Consider the following 23,284-nt stretch of genomic DNA (forward strand, 5'->3'; position numbering starts at 1 on the left):
TAAAGGCTACATTAAGTTCAATGTTATTACGAATGTTATTTCAATAAAATGCTTTTCAAATTTGTATGTATTGAATCGTGGGTCAAAAATCGTGATACAAATCGAATCATGAATTTTTGTATCGTGGCAGCCCTAACTATGATGGATATGTTTGAGCTATCCTGAATACATCTCAAACTATTTCACATTCAAGGTACTGTATATCATAAATGAACAAAAAGAGAAGACTTACCCAGTGGCTAAAAAAACACTATACAACTAACTATATTTACTGAACAACTATTTTTAAAGGAACACCTATTGGGGACTGATATCAAAAGCTATAAGATCAATGATAAAACCATGGAGCTAAAAGGGAGAAAACACACTGCATTTAACAGCTCATTGGAGTGAGGACACATAGAGGGGGAAGAGTTATGACCTGAGGTGACTCCCTGTGGGCAGGTCCAGAAGAAAGCTAAACACAGGAAATACAGTAAACGTCTATACAGGTCTCTGCTACACAACCAGAGAGCCAACTTCACACTCCAAGTCTCAAGTTAAGTTACTTTATTAGTCAATGGTTACATTGAAATTTGTCTTTCCGCATATCCCCTCTCAAGTTGACACACTTCGGAGGGGGTCAGAGCGCAGGGTCAGCTGTAGTACAGTGCCCCTAGAGCAGTTTGGGGTTAAGTGTCCTCTAGGACATCCTACTACCCTAAACATGTCTACAGAATGACAGGGCTTTATAAATGAATCATTTCACATTGTCCAACCGCATCATGTTGATTTACCAGGACTATCCTCAAAAATCCTTTTCACCATTATAGACCATGAGATCCATCGAAAAATATTAATGTTCTGTGTATTCATCAAAATAGAGTGAGAGGGCTTATCCTATTACGTCCTCTCTATACAGGAAACTATCCGTAACTAATCACAGAAAGGTAATGATTGTCAATATGCAAATGAGCGTGTGACATCATCTAGCAACATGTCACAAACTGTTTTACGTTTACAGCGTTACACTAGTTCTGGTCAACAAAGGATGAAAGATCTGCATGTTAGCAGCATGTAGCCTATAGCAGACAGAGAGCAACATTTTTGTACCAATGCCTAGTTTGAGGTCGCCCCCTAGGAGACCTTTGTAACTTTTCCTTAACAGCGGCCACTGTGGCCCCAGCACCATACAGTATACAAGACTCTGACACAGCAAGAGATATCGTATGTGAGGTATCATTGGCGTACCATACCAGTCATAGCTGGGAAGGCTGTATTGCTAATTAAAAAAAACAATACAAAACAACACAGGAGAGAAAAAAAAATCAGATGAGGAAGATTTTTTTTTTCATGATGTTGAGAAATGTCAAGAATAAAGACGAATACTCCAAAATGCTATTGGAGTTAGTGGGGCATTTATGTATTTTCAGCATACTACAATTGACGTGCATGTATTGGGACATCCTAAATCTTTTTTTGGCATACTAAATAGTAGGAAAGTATGGGAATTGGAACGCAGGGTATCACTCACAGTCCTCTCCCGAGTAGCCAGTCACCATCCTAGGCTGTGGGCCCCAGCCCTGGTGGTTCCTGGCCTGGATCTTGATCTCGTAGGGAACAAAGGTGGGCGTGTTCTTCACCACAAAGGAGTGTCTCTTCACCATGTGCTCTGTCCAGTCCTCCTCCACGCCCTGCCTCCTGTAGCTCACCTTGTACTCCAGACCGGGGCCATTGTGTTCCAGGGGCGACAATGGCTGTATGAAGGCAGGGAGATAAAAGCAAACATTAAAGCTATGGTGCGTAACTTCAGTCGCCCCCCATGAGGAATTCTGAGTTATAACAACCGAAGCTGTCGGTGCATCTACATGAGGTAAAGCCTTCAGTGATGGCATATGGATTTTACACCTTCTGGTGTATAGCAGTATGTTGTAGAATCAACAACTGAAACATTTTCTTGGGCTCTTCTTGGGATTTCTTTCTGAGCTCCTGCACCAGTGTCATGGGGGAGGGGGGGGGCGACACCAGTTTGTAAACGCTGCCATACTGAGAAATACAGAGATAGTTTTGTGAAGCTCATAGGCTTTTTCAACTTTGTGTCAACTCGTTTGGCGATGGATTGGACGTACCCGACATTAATTTATATAAAAAATGTCACGCACTAAAAATTTTAAAAGGATCAACTATAGTGTCAATCAATTCAGAGGGGGATTTTCACCAGTTGCACAGGACACTTTTTGGTTATCCATCGCTCAATGTCACTGCTTCTGTGCGATTTTAAAATGACAAAGCTAAACCCAGTGAACTGTGCTCGGAAACACTGGCAGTGTTTTACCCTGCTATTTAATTAAACAATGGAACAATTGACCCGGTGTAGCATACATGGCTTTGCTTTGATATAAGGGCTTGCAAAGACAGCACCAGATGAAACCATTTATCTCCTCACAAGAAGCAGTAGAGCAATGAGATACCATTATCCACAAAAGCAAAAATCATTGATAGTGAGAGAGCTCATGAATCCCATATTCGGGGGGGGGGGGCTACGTTGCTATGACAGGTCAAGCAGATAATAAGTGAAGGAGAGATTCATCTTGCTACAATAAAGAGCTGAATATATAATACTCTGTGAGTGTCAAAAGAAAAAAAATTCCTTTTCATAGTCCATTCTTTTTTCTCTAATCAAATAATAGCAGCCGGTCTTCAATGGGAAACACATTCAGAGTGAATCCAACAAAAGATCTGAGTCACAAAATGAGAGAGAGAGGGCCATTCCATTTCTTAACTTTCTATTGGTAATTGCCTATGAAACATTGATAAAACCCCTCTCTGCGCTCGCTTAGAAGAAAAAAAAATATTCCGACCTCCAAAAAAAACTGTGAAGCAGATGTGAATAACTCAACAGAGAAAGCCGACGTTTTTGAGAATTTGCAGTAAAAGAGGATAATAGAAGACCAGACTTTTGCTTCTCACCTCCCAGTTGATATCCATTTCGTGTGGCAAATGACCTTCGATTTTGATATTTTCGGGGTTCTTGTCAGGAGCTGTAGAGAAGAAAAAAAAGAAATATAGATTTTGCAGCCATTGTCAGTGGGACCTCTCCGGTAAAATGGGAACACAAAGAAAGAGAGCAGGTTTTTCAACAAAGAATGAAATGTATTCACGAAGCAAGTCTGAGTAGTATTATAGTTCAGAGAGCAAGTTGCTACTGGCAGCTCATGGGAGGACATCATTGAAAAGTATCCCTGCGTTCCAAATCACATACTTTTTTTTTTTACTATACTACACAGTAAAGCATGCTGGTTTCCACACTGCTAAATACAATTGAATGTATTAGGGCATCCAGTTGTTTTTTGGCATACTACATTCGACATGCATGTATTCGGACATCCTAAATCTTTTTCTGGCATTCTGAATAGTATAGAAGTATGGGTATTACTATATACTATACTATACCATACTATAGTATAGTATACTTCTATAGGATTCACTTCAATTCAAAAAAGCTTTATTGGCAGGACTATTGTAGGAAACAGTATTGCCAAAGCATTACAGATATTACTATCTCCAGATTAGAAAACAATATGTACATGTCATATGTAAGGTAATACAAAAAAGATGTGTTAGGGTTAACATGTTTTTAATAAAATTAAATAATTAGGCTTTTTTACTGTCTAGACCAGGGGTTTTCAAAGTGTGAGAGAGTGAGCCCCCCCTCAGAGAACAGATTTCAGCTGAGCCCCCCACAAAAAAAAGTTCTAAATCCCTGTGTGTTTTGAAAGATCTTTTAATTATTTTACACATTTTAAACAACTCTGTTCCTATTTTACACATTTGAAACATTCTAAACATCTTTGTGCGTTTTTATACAATTTTTTTTAAAACATTTTAACATATTTATCCAAGTATGTTTTTGTTTTGCTTTTTAAAAATACATTTGAATATCTTAGTCCAGTGGTTTAATCCTGCTTCCTTTAAGCATGGATAGTAGTGACTGAGTGTGCAGTGGAGTGAGAAAGATAGGCAGACAGACTTGCCCAAATATTTGAGTATTGTTAAATGTCAACCAACCAATCAGAGCGATGCACAAGGTGACGTAAGCCCCGTTCGTTTAGCGAACAGCTGTTAAACTGTTACATTAAACGTTTGCCGTGGTCGGTCGGCAAAAAACAGAACATTCCACTTACTTGCTAATGAAAGATTTGAGTGCCGTCTTCCAAATCGTAAAGGGTCGAGGCCAACGCAGTCTCAAACTCACACAACATATCCGCAGCCATCTTTGATGTTTACTATCACGGCTTCGACGTCGCATGCACGTCACTGTCGTCATCCGGTTACGTCCTCCCCAGAGTACCATATAAAAGGGCTCTGGCGCGCCCATATTAGATAGAACCAATTGAAACGTGAGCCCGGATTTCTGGTCTTTTTGAAAAAGCTTCAACGGAGAGTGTCCAGACCAACAGGCGCAGCAAATTTAATTTGCCAGCGCCTAGTGGCAGGTCTGGGAATGCCAGGCTATGAATCTGGTGCACTTTGAGAGGGAAATTAAGAGGCTAAATCTGAGGAATTTTGTGTGAACAAATAATTTGGAGACACTTATGAATTAGAAAATATTAATTTAAAATAAAATATTATGCAGGTCCTCTGGGTTGGGCTTGGAGCTCTTTTTCTTTAACAAGACATATTTCTCTGTAATATAGTGAATGCATTTAAATGCAGTGAGAGGAACGAAGCAGAAGAACTCTTGTCCAGCTATCTTTATTTCCACAGACAAGGCTGAACTAGGCTATAGACTATAAACAGCGCATGGGAAACTGAGGGCAGCCCCATTTCCAAATGTTTTTAAATAAACTCAATACACACTGTGCTAGGACGTGAACGTGCCGTGACGCTAACCTCGGATTATCTCCCAGATGATCTGATTCAATTATTAGGCTATTAACTATCTAGACCAAAACATTGTATTCTTTTTTTTTGTATGATAACTTAGATTTGCTTAATATGATGTTAATATCAAAAACACAAACTAAAAAAAAAACAGTTTGAAAACCACTGGTCTAGACAATACCTGCTGGCCATGGCCACCCCCACACAGGCCTGTCAAACGCTCTCCATGGCAACATTCATTGTTAGATTAAGATTGGTTCAAAATACTTATTGTGTAATTACCAACAATAACCATGCCTCATCTAAACGCAATTTCTGTAAAGTTGATCAAACTTAAATAACATTATCTTTCATTTGGATTGATAAATATGCTTTTCAGATGCTTTACTATCATACAACTGACTAACTAACTACATAGTTAGAAGGGTTTTGTGGATTTGGGTTTACAGGGGCTTTAACATAAGAGAGCATCACTAAAAACAGTCCTCGCCTTAATAATGCATTTAAATGATGGTAATGTTATTATACACATTATATGAGAATAATCAAATAAACAATGAGAGAGGGGTCTGACCTGCCGGGGGGGTCTTGTATCTCTCTGTGGGCTGGCTGGGTGACCCTCTCCCCACAGTGTTCACGCCCGACACGCGGAAGCGATAGTCCACGTGGCCGTGCAGTTTGAGGACGGCCCCGTTGTGGTTCCCAAGTATCCGCAGCAGCTCCTTCCAGTTCCCGGGCTCCCATTGGCTCTCCTCGTACTCAATAACAAAGTCTGGAAAAGTCAGGATGAAGACAATGAAAGTGGTGCCTCTTTGCTATTAGGCATAGACCGGTATATGATATTCTGAAGGGTTTGATAACCAAGCAAAAAATACCACGATTTCTTGGTATTGTGATCACAGCTCTCAAGTGTGTTACTTTGAAATCTCTGGGTAAAAAAAACAGCAATTTACTTCCTTTGGCTGAACACAATCTTTTTATTTTTTAAATAATATACAGACTGTTCTGATCATTAAAACACTTGTATGACAACATAATGCAATAAATCAATGAATTATTCTTAAAAAAATTAAATAAAAGCAGTCCTTTAAGTGTTTTTTTAGAGACATGCTTTCTACCTACACGTTCCTCTTTTAGTGGAGGTTATGATGCAGGAATATTCTAAACATTAATACACTATGTTAACATCCTGTGGGAGGAGGGGCCCTAATAACTTTTTTCAAAGCGCGGCACGTTGAAACTGGCCCATGCCTAGTTGACAGGCACGGAAAAGACAATCAAAAGTGTTGCTTCACTGCTTTGGTTCTTGTCAAAGAGAATGCTTATCTAACCACCAGCTGTGCACAAGCCTCCTCAACACCTCGCTGTGGGCTTGTTTATAGTCCTCAGGGACACTCCTCATTATCATGCTCGGATGAGTCAATCATAGATTTCACATGTGTACAAGATGGCGTCAAACAAATCTATTAGCATGTAGAAAGGAATGCAACAAATGTGTATGTCATATTAATACCATTTGTTACAAGTTGCATTATTGTACCGTGCTAGTCTGCATGTACAGTACATGTGGACACCTGCACACACGGATCCTCCCTTTACCTGTAGTGGAGCTGTTGTGATCGTCCCCAGGGATCCACTTGAGTTTCACACTTCTGCTCTTGTGCTCAGATAGGACTAAGTACTCGGGCGCATCTGGGACATCTGAAAAAAAAAACATCACAACAAACACAGCGTGAACATCAATAAATGCAGCAAAGACAAAAAAAGGCCAAGGCGTCTCTGTATTTCTCCTATACAACCATCTTTGAAAACGCTCATTACCCACTGGCTGCCATGCATTGTGTAGCTATAGGGTCATGTAAATAGGTAGGCCCCTTTGTTTACATACCCTTTGTTTGCATAACCTTTTACAAAGCCTAGGCTGTGTATTAACACTGGACCATACAACCATCTTTGAGGAAAAAAAGGCCAAGGGAATACAATCTTTTATCAAATAATCCAGAGTAATGTGAAATGAGCTGCATAGGCTGACATTGTTTGTTTTTTTTGGAACTTTTACAACGTCAGAAAAAGGCAATTGTCAGACGGCGCTAATGAAGCTGCGGTCTGCGTGTCCATGCTCGGCTTTGACTGTCTGATATATTGATGTTTAGACATGTGCCATACATTAATGTAGCACTGGGGGGGTCAGCTCACCTAACACAGTGAGCAAGGCTGAGGCCGTCTGCCTGTCCACCGGAGTCCTCGCCACACATGTGTACACACCCTGGTCCTTGTGGCTTACATTTACAATTTGAAGAATTTCATCCTGTACAAAGTATCTGTATATAGACAGAAAGATGGAGACACAATATTGATTGACAAAAAGAGAAAAAGACAAGGGACTTGCTTTCTGGTATGAGGTCTGCCAATGCTGTTAAGAAAAACTGAGAAGAAGAAGAAAAATCAGTATCCTACCGTGGATTCTCAGTGTAGTTGAGGGCTATCTGCGTATCGTCCTTTTCCCAGCGGAGCTCAAAGTGCTTGCTGAAGGACTTGTCGTACACTGCCAGGCATGAGAGCTGGGCTGTGGTGCCTATTAAGATCTGCAGGTCCTCGGGGGGCCCTACTATTCTAGTGGGATCTTTTCCATAGAAAAACAAAACCGTATTTGAGTTACTTTGCCAAAACACTTGCGAGTCACTGCAAACACCTTTTTACCTACTAAATTGCACTTTGTAATTACTCTCCTTTCAGAAAGGACAGATGACATTTAAACTTTTATACTTTAGCCTGAGCTGCATATCAATTGTAGTTTTGCACCTGTATATTTGCACACTTGATTGCTTTTTACCATCATTTTTATTTTCCTATCATACCATGTACTGGCAGAGCTAGTATTTCTGTACTGTTATCTACGAGTAACAGTTACTTATGCACATGGACCTTCCATACCACTTTTTTTTTATCTTAGCTATGTATTGTGGGCTCATGTTTTTTTGTATGGTTGGGATATGTACAGTATATCTCTATGTGTAGTGTTGTGTGTATATGTATGCTGGCTGCTGGAACACCTACATTTCCCTGCTGGGATGAATAAATGATATCTTATCATATCAGATGGAGGTTGTTGTTTACCTTTGACGTGGAGCGTGGCGTCGATAGCAGACGAGCCCTCTGTGTTCCTGGCCACACAGGTGTACTTGCCCTGGTCCTGTGGCTCCACGCTGGACAGCTCCAGAGAGCCGTTATCATGGACCGTCACCCTGGGCCCCTCCACTGAGTCAGACCAGTCCTCTTTGCTCCTTGAAAAGATAGACAGACAAGCAGTTAAGATGAGACACTGCAGGCAAAATAATTGCTTCCATAACGTGTCTTCTTTCATCCTAGTATAAATCAAAGGTCCAACATTTACATGTATGTGTTTATTTGACCTTATCTTGGCTGTTTGCATCTGTTTATTTCTCCTATACAACCATCTTTAAGGGCCTTTATCTCAACATTAGTTATTTTTAATACCAAACTAGCAATTTCTAAAGCACTTACATCAACTAAACTTTAAGCAATCATTCTAAGCACTATTCTGGAGGTTATTACTGGAAGAGTTGTCCATGTATTGTCATTTGTCTGGTTCATGATACATTTTGTTCTTAAAAACATGCCAACATATATATTTTTTTTATTTGTAAAATATAAAAAGGGCTGTATCTGTAAGAACTTAAATAAATACAAATTTGCACTCTGGCTTTATCTAACACCTAGTTTTGAAAGAGATGCAAATGTTCACATAATCAGTGAGATATTTACACATTTCTGAACAAATTTGTAAAGCAAAAAAAATATTGTTTTAATGTACCGTATTTTGTCGGGAAGCTCCCATTTATTAACATTTCAACAAACAAGTTGCATATTTGCATAACGTATTCAAGTGTTACCATTTAGTGTAATAGTAGACTAGCTACAGAACATATACTGTGCTGTGTAATTATTATATTATTAGCCGCACCGTTATATAAGCCGCAGGGTCGAAAAATGGGGGCAAAGGCGCGGCTTATAGTCCGAAAATTACGGTAAGCAATCACCTGCCAAGGTTACATGACGATATATAAGAGTTCAAATTGTTACCCTATTCACCTGCAGCGCCTCGCCTTAAATCAAACAACCGAGCAAAGCAGAAATAAAAGTTGCTCAATAGACCATGAGTGTTGAGTGCTTTTTTTTTATTTTTATTTTTTGGAGTTAGTGGGGCATTTATGTATCAGCATACCACAATTGACGTGCATGTATTGGCACGTGCCAAATCTTTTTCTGGCATACTAAATAGTAGGGAGTATGGGGATTGGAAACAAAGGGAAAGAACAAACAGTGTACAGCGGGACAGTCCAGCTCTACTGCTCTCTGCTGGTGTCTGGGAGAAACAAATAAACTCAACTCACCAAGTGATAGTAGAGGGAGGAGAGCTGAAGACCCTGCAGTGCATCATGGCTCCCTGACCCTCCACAGCGGAGTAGTCCTCCCCATCTCTGGTCAACATCATGGGGGGCAGATCTGTTAAAACAATCCAAACATTCATCTCAGAGAAAAGCATAGGATGTCAAAGTCAAAGGGAAAATTATTTCCATAGCACATTTAAAAACAACATCAGTTAACCAAAGTGCTGTACAAGATACAATACAAAACAACATATAAGATACATGAAGAAAAAAGTTAGGAGTGTCAAAGTCTCAACGTGTGTTAAAGGCCAATGCAACAAAAGTGACTCTTCAGAATGTATTAAACTGTTCAACTTTACAGGGATCCAGGTTCTATTCATTCAAACACAGTCATACTGGTGGTGGTAGGATGTCATTCTGCACTTGACAAAAATGCCTCTTGAAATATGAGTTAAAAAACAAGCAATAAAGGGTAGTCCACTTGTAATAAGTAAAATACATCTACCAATGGAATAAGTGAACATACCCTTGGTAAGATGTCCTGAAAGAAGAGGCGATATTTAAGCCTTTCAAGATAGAAGAGATCTTGACATAAACTTGGGAAACTCATTTTGCAGCGTATTGTACTAGGATTAGAAAGTGTTTTGTAACATAATTCTTCCCCCAACTTGTCCATGTCATTCTCTTCATTTCAAAGTGTCAATGGAACTTATTTCAAGTAATACGTTAGTGGCACAATTCTAGATTTAAGATAATCACCTATTTGAAATATTATTACACTTATTGGAGCATTTTAAGACGAAATATGTCTTGAAGATAGCTAGAAATAGTCATATTGAGCATTTGTTAGTAGTGATAGGAAGGGATTTTGTGTCATGGTAAACCAGCCTTGTAATCTTCTTCCCTATATCACTGGAATGTTGCTTGATGGTGATTGTGTCATGTACTAAGTTTCATAAGATATTTTGATTGGAAAACTAGAACAATATATTTTTTGGAGTGTGCGCACATTGGGGATAGCCTAGGTGTTGCCAATACCGGCTGCTGTACTTTCAGGCCTTTGGGGGAGTAGAAAAAAACAACACATAGTGACATCAGCTTTAGCAGTTTAGCAGTTCCAAAACCAGAATGGAATGCGGCCTATAATCTGGGGTTGAAATGAGATGACACCATTGTCCCTTTCCCCCTGTCAATACATTCTGGGCTCCCTTTGTGTTTCAAAACATCACTCAGCTGTCAGGTTTGTCAGGAATGTGTCAACAAGCAAAAAAATGAAATCCTTGAAGAAGAAGAAAATGGATTAATGTGAACCTTATCTCTGTCTCTTCCCTATTTTTTAACAAAGGCAGCAGCTGGGACTTAGCATTCAGGAACTGTCCAGCTCTATTAACTCCTGTGTCACAGAGAACACACTCCACCTTAGTGCATAGCGAAGAAAATAAATAAATAATTGTCTTTCGATTTTTTTTTGTTATCTGCACTTGTAAAGCAGCACATGTTTGTTTTACGGCCCTGGAATCAGTATGGAATTGAGAATTGAGAAACTTGTTAGCATATAAATGGCAGGGAAACTGGGCTTGTTGCTCCACAGGGGGAAACGCTAGCCCTAGATATAAAGAAGCACAGCTTGTAGACAGCCCTCTCTCCCTGGGGCTCCTCACTGCTGCTTTATGGACATATGCCAACGTCAGAACCCAAGCTCCAAAAGGTAAGAAATATCAGTCAGGAGTCTCCAAATGACTCTTGCGCGTGTGTGTGTGTGTGTGTGTGTGTGTGTGTGTGTGTGTGTGTGTGTGTGTGTGTGTGTGTGTGTGTGTGTGTGTGTGTGTGTGTGTGTGTGTGTGTGTTGTGTGTGTGCGTGTGTGTGTGTGGACAATAAGATTGAGAATGCTGTTGTGAGCTCACTTTCCTTTTTCTTTCGTTTGTAAAGTACATCTGTATATTCACCTCAATACGTCTGCAACCAATTTGGACACAACATTTACTTTTTGCTCAAATTTTTTTTTTTTTAAATAAATAAATAAATTAAACAAGGTGACACTGAACTGGTGAAGGTCAGTGTGAGCCCAAAGCTTTCATAACTCACTCATAATCATGATGTTTGCGTTGGCCAGAAGGCTGCCGTGTGTGTTGGAGGCCTCACACTGATAGACGGCGCTGTCAGACTCTTGGGCGTTGTGTAAAACTATGGTATTGTCCAGTACCTTCCAGTTGGCGTCAGGAAACTCTGTAAATAAGACGTTTTAGACCGTTAACATTCATGCTGCAAACATTGTAAGCTAAGGGAAGAACGCTCTTGGCTGAGAGTGGGCTCAATTATCTTAGCTAAAAGTTCTCCAACAATCACAGTGGCACAGGGTCTGTTGCCTTTTTACTTGATACAATATTAGTGTTGGATACATTTCAATCGAAAGAAGAAAAGTTATGCCTCGTCTCTACACAGTTTGGTTTGGTATGGTATGGTTTGGTACAGAATGGTAACCCTAGATCTGGCTTGCGTTTCCACTGCCTACAGTACCCTTACTTCAGTGTGTAGCTCCACCCTTAGGAACAGATTGGTACCCGAACGAAAAAGTGACAAAAATAAGTACGCCACAGTTTGCTTATTCAGGTACCTTTTTCCATCTTTTGATAGTGGAAACGCAAATAATAATGTGCTGTACAGGACATGGTACGGTACGGATTGGTACATTAAGGTAACCCTTTAACTGACTTGCGCTTCCACTACCGACGGTTCTCTACTTGGTAGGCGGGGTTAATGCCGGCTGGGTAAGCCTGAGTTAACATGTGTGTAAAGAGTTGAGTGATTGTGAAGTGAGGACTGACCCTGCAGAGGTTCCCCGTTCACCCTCCACGTCACAGTGGGCTGAGGAACGCCTCTGGCCGAACACTTGATGAGCACGTCTGAGCCAATCATACTGAGCTGGCTCTCTGGCTCAGAGTCCCACTCCGGAGGCCCTGGGAACACACAGACATCACTCTATTACAACAGCAAGCATTAAAGGTTCAGTAAGCGGAATGGCCAGTTTAGCTAACTTCTTGTCAGTGACTGGCTGCAGTTAGCAGTCCCCTCCCTCTTCCCCATGTCACCACATTAATGCACTGCGGTCTTTAAGCAGTGAGTTATCTAGCATCATCTCAGATCCAAAAGTGTGTTAAAAATTGATAAAAACCATCAAACAGACATTGGGAAGGATTTTTACCTGCTCCGCCATTGTAGGCGCATACACATTCACCCATCTGTCGCTCTGCACGTGCACCGGCAGTGAGACGGGTGCAGGTTTGTAGTGTTCTCTCTTCTGATTGGTTATCAGTAGTGGGATCCCCGAAAAGTTTATTTGCCGATTACATGCATAGCAAGTGACTGAGAGATCGGCTTTATGAAACACTCACACTATGTAAGTGATCACTGTATGACTAAAGAGTGATTTAACACTTATATTAACATAAATAAATCACTTACTTCACCTTTAAGAGAGTGAAGGAACAGTTAAGCAATGTACTGTATGTTATTCAGTACAAGGATCCTGCTACAATAGATGCTACATTCAAAGGTCTATCCTTGACAGACAGACGCTGAATGGTCAGGAATCACCACAAGCACACAGTAGACAATATGTAAGCTCCCGTCATACATTTGAATTTGGTTCATAAGAATGTATTTGCACAGGGGGCACCCTTAGCTCAGTTGGAAGGGCGTCCCCCCCCGGGCCGGGCCCAGCAGCAGACCCGGGTTCGATTCCCACCCGCGGTCGTTCTCTGCATGTCACTCCCCTCTCTGCCCCATTTCACCTCTGTCTCTTCAAACTATCAATAAAGCATGAAAAATTCCAAAAAAATATAAAAATTAAATAAAATATTATTTGCACATATCCAGTACCTCTATAATGGAAGAGATAATACAGCATGGCACAGAGCATAGCGAGGGGTGGAATGTCCAGAACATTTCATAATAGAGAAATCCCATTTATTCAAGGACTGTACTTGTGCAAAATTGAATTTAGGTTACTTACTTTACTTGACTATTTAAACATTATGCTACTTAATACTTCCACCTTGAAGGAAATACTCTTGACCTCTTACCATAAGAGATGTAAAAAGAAGAGTAAAATGCTGCTCTCATTTTGATTCAGTATTCATGATCATCTGATATCATTTGTAAAATGTATTAGTCAGAGGGGAGATATGCATGTAGGACGAGCAATTTTGTCTTTAAGTATATTTCCCAAAAATTTGCAGGAAAAGGGTAATCGAAGCAGTGTTTTTATCAGTGCTGGATTATGGAGATATAGTTTATAGACATGCCTCTGCTACTGCCCTAAAACCCCTTGACTCAGTGTACCATTCAGCCCTTAGATTCATTACAGGTGATTCCTTTAAAACTCATCACTGCTCCCTGTATGAAAAAGTCGGCTGGCCATCCCTGTCATTGAGACGTGGTTCTTATTTATTTTTAAATCCTTAATTGGTAAACAGCCACCCTATTTATCAGCTATGCTCGACTGGAACTCTCAGTCTTATAGTACCCGATCCAGTGAGCTGCTGCTCTTAAAGGTTCCTAGAGCTCATTCTAAGCTGGGAACAACTGCCTTTAGCTATAGTGCCCCCACCTCTTGGAATGCCCTTCAGAGCAACTTCAAAATGACCATTCTCCCCACTTTTTGTTCTTTTAAATCTATGATTTCTAATTTTCACCATCACCACTGCATTTGTTTTAACTGAATTCATTTTTTAAGCTCTTTTATTGTAATTCTTTATTTCTTTTGATCTTTTTATCTTGCTAGGATTTTGTGTTTCTCTGTTTTATTCTATGTCACTCTGTTGTTGCTGTTGTGTTTGTTGTGTGCTCGTCGGCGTTGTAAATGAGGGGAACCTCAATGCCTTTCAAGTTTGTATAAATAAAGGTTTTCATTCATTTAGCTGATAATACTACTGTTATTTTTGTTTTGACTTAAAGGAATACTTCACCCATACAGAACCGGCGTTCTAGCATTATATAATTGCTATTATAATATAATGAATGAGGTTTTTCTTCCCTCAGGTCTTCCCTTGGCCCAGCTGTCCTGTTAATCCTAACCCTACATTTTCCCATGTGTGATGTTACACATGGGAAAATGTAGGGTTAGACAGTGAGACCATAAAACAATCGTTCTGCCTTTTCTCAGGCTAGGATGAACCAATTTCTAAAATGTTTGCACATTTATACTACAGAGGATCTCAGAGTGCAATACACCTTCATATTCCCACTGGTGAAGTAGGTCTTTAAGTTTAAGGATCAGAGTACTTTCTGCTTATACAGGACAATCCACAATCAACTAGTTTTCATTAGATCAAGTAACTCTGATTTCAAAAGCATGACCAATCAGCCTGTTATTCAAATGGAAACTATTGAATGATTTCAAATCAGTCAGATGTGATGAGACCAGTGTTAACAGCACGCTGCAGTTACCTTCTATTGTCACTGTGAAGTAATGGACCACTTCTCCGTATGCGTTTTTCGCCTTGCACATGTACGTCCCACTGTCTTCCTCATCAGCTCTTGGCACAATCAGCAATTTCCCATGATTCTCCAGTTTGGCTTTGATTGGAAGTTGATGGCTCACCTTCACCCACTCAACCTGTGGAGTTGGACTGACAGAAAAATGGGTGAAAAGAAAATGAGTTAAATATTGCCATAAATATGTCAGACAAAAAAACAGTGACACTAAGAGGTTAACTCTAATCTTACACAGGAAAATCTCTTTTACATAATCATTCAAAATAAAAATAAAAACTTGGTTTTAAAATATAAAAAAGGCAGTGTTACTTACAAGCCCTCAGCAATACACTCCAATTTCAAGTCGTCTCCTTTGACCAGCTGTGTCTTTGAGTTGGCACTAGAGGGCGTCAGAAGAGAGGGTCTTCTCTTCAGGATCGCATTAGCTAAAGGAAGTACAGCAGAGAATCGGGATGGTCAAATAGAGATCAGACAAATAAATAATGCAGTTTCACAAAAGCAACAAGAATATGTTTGATAAACATATCGTTAGCCTCATAGAATAATTGCCTAAATCATACTTACTCTACTCTACCTTTACTTTACATCTACTTTACCCTACTCTATAACCCTTAAAATATGACTTAGGCAATTATGCTATTAGGCAATAAAGTAGATGTAGAATAGAGTAGATGTTGAGTAAAAGAAGAGTAGAGTAAATATGATTTAGGCAATTATGCTATGAGGCTAACGATATACAGGTATGCCTTGTACACACAGGTGTTTATAGATGAAGCACAGCACAAGGGTGTTTAAGTCTAGCAACCTAAGACTTACCAGCCTCAGGACTCATGCCACTGATTTCTGAAATGGAGGTGTATGAGAAAGAAAAAAAACACAAAAGAAAAACAATGAATAAGGAGGACAGTGTGGAAAAAAACCAGGACAGACATCACTGAAATCAAAATCACGACATAAAGGCACATGAACAGGAGAGCATGCATATTTTAAAGTGTTGCAGTAGTAGTAGATTTTAATTTGACATGGACATGACAATATCATTGGACGAACCAGATGCATTGTTTTCAGTGTATTAGCATAAATGCTAGATTTCAACACCTGTCCACAGGAGGCTTTTTAAAAACAACAAGACAGAAACAAGATCAAATACTGATGAGGGAAAAACTGATAATTAAAAGAATAAAAATGCAGTATACAATGGAGTACAGAGCAGCAATATAATGATAGTCAAATATATATATACATAGAGTAAAGCAAAGGCAGCATGATCAGACAATAAACAGTGAGGATGGATATCAATGAACGGCTATAGGAAATGTCCGGTGGAAAGTTTGCATTATGCTGGATTGAAAAGATGAAAAAAACTGCACCCAAGAAAAATGATGTGTGAGCGACACGTACTTGGCTTGACGATGACGGACATGGCGGTTTTCTGAACGATGGTGCGTATCCTCGGGAAGGCGGCGAAGCAGCAGTAGTCCCTCCGGCTGTCCTTCTCCTCGGCATGGGAGAAGTAAAGGTTTCCATTGGAGCCCATAGACACTCTCTCATCCTGCTCTATGTGCTGAAGGTCTGAGCACAACAAGAGGGAGGAACACATGTAGATGTTGATTGAATTATGCACCCACTATCTGGAACAAACTCCCAGAAGACTGCAACACTCAGCTCTTTTAAATCAAGTCTGAAGACTTTTCTGTTTCCCTTTTAACATGTCATTTTTATTTTTATTTAAATGTTTTATTTCTTTTATTTAAATCTTTTATTTCTATTCATGCTTTTCATTCACTTTTCTAATGTGTACTCTGTACTTGATGTATTTTACTCTTGCTCCTGTAAAGCACCTTGAGTGGCCCTGTGTCTGAAATGTGCTCTACAAATAAACTTGCCTTGCCTTGCCTTGCCTTGAATACAGTAGAGTGGGTCATAATACATTATAGCCATTAGCCATGAGCCATCCTGATAACTGTTCATCTGATAAACTAACTGCTATTTGAACAGGTCCTCAATCAGTGGTTGATTGTAATTAAGGACATTTACTCATGTACTGTACTTGAGTACAATGTACAGTACATTGCATATTTTAATGTAATTTCACTTTATACTTCCACTCCTTAACTCATTTTTAAGTTACTTTTCAGATTAATATTATTCATACAAAGTGTCGCAATAAAATAAAAGGCATCTTTCTGTACACCATGGGTTTCCCGATCAAAATGGCTTGTGGAAGTATTTGAAATAGCTGTAACGTTGGCTACATTTACATAAGTACCACTGGAAATACTTGGAATTCCAAATACAATTAGCAATTAAGTTCTGTGTGTTTATCTGCACGGCACACGTTTGTAAGTTTGCCGACCCACCTTCAGATATAACTAAAACGTGTATAAGATATGTATTGTGAGATACCCTATTTAACAAATAATGGGTCTGACTCACTGATGGTCATCCAGTAGATCTGCAGTGGAGGTATTCCTGGGGGTGGGTTACATTCTAAGACAAAGGCCTGGCCTTCCTCCACCACAACAGGATCCAGTGTCTCTTTAGGAAACTTTGGAACATCTAGATAAAAACAAACAGACAGGACATACAGTGAGTAATTAAAGTCAGATATGAATGAATACAATACTGCAGTTCTGTTTTTTTCCAGAAGATGTCAGTAATAACCTACTTCAATTTAGTGGGACACCGCATGTGTTTTCTGATGTGTCTGATGTGCACTCAATAGATTCAATTCAATGGGACGTTTTTTTTTCTGCCGGTTCTTTGGCTTGCAGAAACAAAACAGACATCACTGCTACTGTTGTTTGTGTGGCTTGTCACCACCGCTGAGTGCTTGAAGCCTAGCCAAATCTAGTCAAAGAAGTCCCCCCCTTTTGGAGTGGATTTTTTTGAGAATGTATACGTACTGAGTGTGCCTTGGAAACAAAATGAAAAATGTAGCGCAGTGAAAAAAGATGTAAGATGGCCAGATCAGGTTTGATGCTGTTCTTCCAATAGGAAGCTGTTATAGACGAGATGCTGAGGGGGGGGCGGGGCTCAGCCCAGGAGCCTCAATGACTTTCTGCCACATCCAATACAATCAAAAGCTCACAATGGTAGAGGTGCAGCTATTACACTGGACTGCTAGCCCCTGAATCACTTTGAAAGCACTGTAACAGAGCACCCCACACAAGTACACACACACACACACACACACACACACACACAGATGTAGCCTATGTTACTCACGGGGCACAATGAACTCAATCTCCTTGGATATGGCGGTGCCCAGTTTGTTTGAGGCATAACAGCGATAGGTTCCCTGGTACTCAGTGAGGTTCTCATTATTGGGTATCACAAAGGTCCCAGAATGCTCCTCTTTCATCAGCCGAGGGTCCAGACTGGGGTCTATTTCCTGGCCATTCTTCGTCCACCTGAACCTACATAAAGGGAAGCCAGTATTGAAATGTCAAATTGTTCAGCTTGTTCAGAACCGCACCTTGCTCATTGTGTTCCCAAAGTTGCAAACCAAAGCGGCCATATTCAACAGTGACCACGTTGACATGCAGAGCATATTCTGATTGAGGCCCATACTCCAGTCCATACTGGTTAAGACAATATTAAGACAAGGTTAAGACAATATTCTAAAAATAAGGTGTTCACATGCGCAGCAGCTGTGGGAATATTCCCGTGTACAGTACATGTCAACCAGCATATTCTGAATAAACCAGCGACTTGATAGTAGCATTATGACGTATTTCCTACTTTTCCAGCAATTATTCCCACCCCTCCAAGGAAAATGAACTCTCTTCATGTCATTATAGTTGCCTTACATTGTTTTGTCAGCCAAAACACCTCTTGTTGTAAGGAGCTTTACACTATGGTTTACACACGCTAGTTCAACAGCCATAAACCAGGGCATGGGCCGCAAACTGCAGAAAATGCACAAAAATGCAGCGTAAATTCCAGTGGGAATATTTAGTGTGATAGAGGTGTTTACATGCCTCAATAATGTGACTCAAATCGGTATACTCCACATGTCCAACAGTTTGCCATCAATGACCACGTTTACATGCACAGCAATACTCCAATATTAACCCGTTAAGATCATAGTCCGACTAAGACATCACCATGTAGCAGTTTCTACTCCCCGTAATCAGTATAAGCTCATATTCAGAGTAAGCCATAATCAGCCATAAGGCAGCTGGAGTATTCCTATCTTAATCACTTTATTGTGGCATGTATACACCTTAATCGGAATAAATCGGCATTTGCTGCAGTTTCCGACCCATGCCCTGGTTTATGGTTGTTAAACTAGAGTGTATTAACAAGCAACAAAACAATGCAGGACAACGATAATGACATAAAGAATGTTCATTTTCCTTGGATAGGACGAGAAGTTTTACCGGAATGTGTTTTGCTGACGTCAGACATCATGACGTTTCTACCACAGAATATTCAGAATATGCTGATTGACATGTAAACAGGAATACCCCCGTAGCTGCTGAACATGTAAACACCTTATTTGGAATATTGTCTTAACTGAAGTACGCATGACATACACTAATGACCAACGTGCAGCAACAACAGTTTGCCACCAATGACCACGTTTACATGCACAAAAACACTCTGATATTAACCTGGTTAAGATCATCGTCCGACTAAGACATGGCTATGTCAACAACAGTTTCTACTCACCTTAATCAGACTAAGGTCATAGTCGGAGTAAGCCATAATCACATTGGACCTCATTTACTTATAGGTGCGTGAAAATGTTCTTACTTGCCGCAAAAAAAAACTGAGTCTGCAATATCACCGTCGGGTTTACGACAAATGCGTACCTACAGATTTTATAATAACGGAGGTGGTAAACATTAGACGTTGTCAGATCTGATATACGTGCCTCAGGTGAAAAATTAATTATTTGATATCAAAGCGAAAAAATTTAGCCAGTGGAGGACAGAGGCCACATGCTCTTTCAGTCCAATAGGAAAGAGTGACTGGACTCATTAGACAAACGTCCATCAGTGGCATTTTGCCAAAACATGAGGGAGAAAGTGATGAGGACTGTCACTTAAAAGTCATTTTTTTCATTATCCTAAAATTATTTTATTTTTTATTTTCAGAATGAACAACCATAATGAAATGAGTACACTAACATTTTAATTGAAAGAAAATAGCAATGCAAACAATAAAAAAAAACATAACTGTTTTTATTTTAATGTGGACATTTTTATAATATTAGACTGGGAACTCAGCTTTTATCGAATATTTTAATTATGAGAAATAGTAATACAATAATTTATGAAGTTGACATCACATAGCTTTGATGGTTATTCAATATATTTGGCCAATGCAAAATTAAATGAACAATTAAAAAAATAGACTTTTTTAAATGCATGTGGTTTGGTTTTAATATGCTATGCATTGAGTTAAAAAGTGTGTATTTACATTTTCTAAGACAGGCAAACGTGTATAATTTGTGCGTACGCATGGTCTAAGGAAGTTCTACATTTTTTCTCAGAATACGAAGAAGTTCAGGTACGAAAACATTGATAAATCACCGATTTGATATATGTGCATACACACTGTTAGTAAATGAGAGCCATTGACTATGTTTACATGCACAGCTTATTCTGATTAAGTAGCTTTCTCCTCCCATCTGAAGCGATGCATGCTCTCTACTCACTCTGGCTGGGGATTCCCTTTGGCTTCACACGTCAGGGGGAAGCTCTCGTCAAACGGGAAGGCGATGAGTGAGCTGGGCGACTGAGCTGTGATGGAGGGCTGCTGCTCAACTGGCCAACACACAAACAAACATGGGAGTATGTCAGAATACAACAGGCCATATATAGAGTTTTATTCAAAGGTATTTCATATTCAACGTGATGCTAAGACAGTGGTTCCCAACCTCTTTGGCTCATGACCCCTTCAAACAACACAATGTGTACTTGTGGCCCCTAATCGCAAGTTATAAGCCTTAGCGAGGATATAAATGACCTATGATTAAGCAGACACTTTTATCTAATGCAACTTAGAACTGGAAGTAGGCATTTAGCATTAAGCGTGTTGCCAAGCCCTGACCTAGCATCAAAACCTGGGTTCTCACACCAAATTCAGTGGTGTTACCTACTTAGCTATCTAGCTGTCAGCATACCTCATGGAAGGTACACTAAAAATAACTTTTGATTTAAAGGATTCTAAGACCTAAGGGGTATACTACCTTTCATAATGGTAAACGTCCTACGCTACTGATGAAAAGAAAGAAGCCCACAGTGAAATAATTATGCAACCTGTGAATTTATAGAACGTTTCATTAAGAGCCAGTGTGTGTAGATCACAGGATGAAATCATTTGAGGTGAGAGCATAGAGTGGCGCTGCATACAGTAGGTCTAGGCTATTTTATATTTTTTGCATCACTAACTGATTGCATGTGGCAAAAAGCCGCAGCGCGAAGTGAAAGTTCACTCTGCTGTAAGCCTAATGTCACGGCTTTGTTCAGTTTATTAACATACTGATCAATAAGTTTACTGATTTAACGAGTTTCCTCAGTGAGAATGTATCACTCAGACAATATTGTCAGGTGCACGGGATTTCCAAAGGTGTAGTTTCCTTAAAGGGCAGCGCTCTAAGAGCCGAATTTAAGCTCACACTCTGAGAGCTTAAATTCTGGTCAGAGCAGGTTAGCCGTGCAGCCTCTGTTACCACGGTGATCTAGCCAGGTAAAAAGAGAGCCACCTTTCGTGTAACTGAAAACTCTGGCTTTAGACCGCTTTAGACTCAACAGACCTCGCTCAGCCCTTAATCTCGCTTCGTAGTACACCCCTCTAGTGTCCAGTATTTCATAATAACAATCAATTTGTCCAACATCAAAATATATTTATTTTGTCATCCATTTCATCATCTTGTGACCATTTGGGGTCTTGACCCCTAGTGGATTGGGGACCACTTTACTATAATGTTTCTTAATGTATGTCTCTAAATGCATTGTTGAATAGAATCCCAAAAATTAGAACATGTATATTGATGTTGTCTTTTTGTCATATTGAGTTGATGGTTGGCCATTAAAATGAATCGGTTATTTTGTTACAATGGTTTTGTTTTGGCACAACGCTCTGACATGGGTTAACATGGGTAAGAGAACACAACATGGGTGTGAGAACACAACATGGGTGTGAAAGACAATGAGGAAATGGCCAAGAATCCTAGAAGGTAAAACCCCACTGAGTGTTGTGGATCCATGATACATGAGATTTAGATCTGACACATACCCTTCGTTCCAATCCCCATACTTCCACACTATTTAGTATGCCAGAAAAAGATTTAGGATGTCCCAATACATGCACGTCAATAGTATACTGAAAATACATAAATGCCCCACTAACTCCAATAGCATTTTGGAGTATTCGTCTTTATTCCTAACATTTCTCGACATAATGAAAAAACAATGTTCTTTTTCTATAATATTTTCTCTCCCGTGGCCCTTAAACTCTTCTGTCCTTTAGTATGTAGTGTAGTAAAAAGAAAAAGTATGTGATCTGGAACACAGGGATAGAAGGAAGTAAAGCTGCTGCTGCTGCGCCTAACAGCAGGTCAAGAGAAGAAAGCCCCAAGATGTCACCAACACACTAGCTACAGGATGGCACAGACAACTTACTGTTTACATGACCTATAACTACACAATCCATGGCAGCCGGGGGGGGGGTAAACAAAAGAAAAAAAGAGTCAGCGTTTTGGGAATAGTCCCTTCATGTCAGAAGCATTCTCAGATGTAAACCCTTTTAAGCACACATTAGTTAATGCAAAACAGAAGACTGAATTAGAAAGATTTTTTATGACATCATCAGCCTCTTTTAGAAAACCTGTTTGAAGCGTTCTTAAGCCCTAAAGAGATACTTCTGAATAATTTAGGCGGAGAGGTTTGATATGTGTTTCCAAGGAAACTGGGATAGACTGAGATGCGGGCAGGCACAAAAGAAAACATGGAACCCGATTCAAACGAGATACAAGCTGTAAATATATTCCATTCACAGAACGTGTGGTGATTGTAACAGTTCTTCTATGCTGTGATTTATTCACCTCTGAATTATTCAACACTTGAAGTTAAACCAGGGACAAGTTATCTGGAGAGGAACATAAACAATCGTCACACTCCTTATACATTACCACTCCTTGTTTAAATAATCTGCCTTGAAGTAGCTTATGATATATTTAAAAAGTACAGTTAAGCATCCATCATGTCTAAATGTAGCTGAGGCATAATGACGTGTTGCTTATTTGAAACTCTTGTCTTTTAATAGGTATAAAGTACATGTATTAAAAGTAATGTTAAGTGTGTTAACTTGTTTTTCTTAAGCTCAGTGAATTGAATTCACCTTTTCACAATAGGTGACCTGAGGGAACTAATTATTGTAGTTGGCTTAACTCATATCAAAGGCAGTGAGGGAAGTTACGTATTTTTTAAGTTGAACCAGTCTACAATGTTTTCCGGTGTACAAGCAATTATTTAAAGGGTCGGTTCGTCCAAATTAG

The 23,284-nt window shown here is 39.7% G+C and overlaps 1 protein-coding gene across 1 annotated transcript in view; it reads right to left on the reverse strand.

Moving 5' to 3' along the window:
* Nucleotides 1-23,284, reverse strand: part of chl1b (cell adhesion molecule L1-like b) — a 53,769-nt gene that overhangs the window by 30,262 nt on the left and 223 nt on the right. Inside the window, exons 2-17 of the mRNA XM_080026780.1 lie at nucleotides 20,441-20,549; nucleotides 18,001-18,191; nucleotides 17,209-17,331; nucleotides 16,174-16,344; nucleotides 15,086-15,197; nucleotides 14,725-14,906; nucleotides 12,102-12,233; nucleotides 11,362-11,502; nucleotides 9,279-9,390; nucleotides 7,981-8,147; nucleotides 7,321-7,486; nucleotides 7,060-7,184; nucleotides 6,463-6,564; nucleotides 5,438-5,635; nucleotides 2,950-3,020; nucleotides 1,514-1,736 (exon numbers count right to left, since the gene is read on the reverse strand). Of these exons, the coding sequence (XP_079882906.1) occupies nucleotides 1,514-1,736; nucleotides 2,950-3,020; nucleotides 5,438-5,635; nucleotides 6,463-6,564; nucleotides 7,060-7,184; nucleotides 7,321-7,486; nucleotides 7,981-8,147; nucleotides 9,279-9,390; nucleotides 11,362-11,502; nucleotides 12,102-12,233; nucleotides 14,725-14,906; nucleotides 15,086-15,197; nucleotides 16,174-16,344; nucleotides 17,209-17,331; nucleotides 18,001-18,191; nucleotides 20,441-20,549 (2,325 nt within the window). The remainder of the gene's footprint in view (nucleotides 1-1,513; nucleotides 1,737-2,949; nucleotides 3,021-5,437; nucleotides 5,636-6,462; nucleotides 6,565-7,059; nucleotides 7,185-7,320; nucleotides 7,487-7,980; nucleotides 8,148-9,278; nucleotides 9,391-11,361; nucleotides 11,503-12,101; nucleotides 12,234-14,724; nucleotides 14,907-15,085; nucleotides 15,198-16,173; nucleotides 16,345-17,208; nucleotides 17,332-18,000; nucleotides 18,192-20,440; nucleotides 20,550-23,284) is intronic.

The sequence above is a fragment of the Ammodytes marinus genome (genome assembly GCF_949987685.1).
Source record: "Ammodytes marinus genome assembly, chromosome: 4".
Classification (NCBI taxonomy): domain Eukaryota; kingdom Metazoa; phylum Chordata; class Actinopteri; order Uranoscopiformes; family Ammodytidae; genus Ammodytes; species Ammodytes marinus.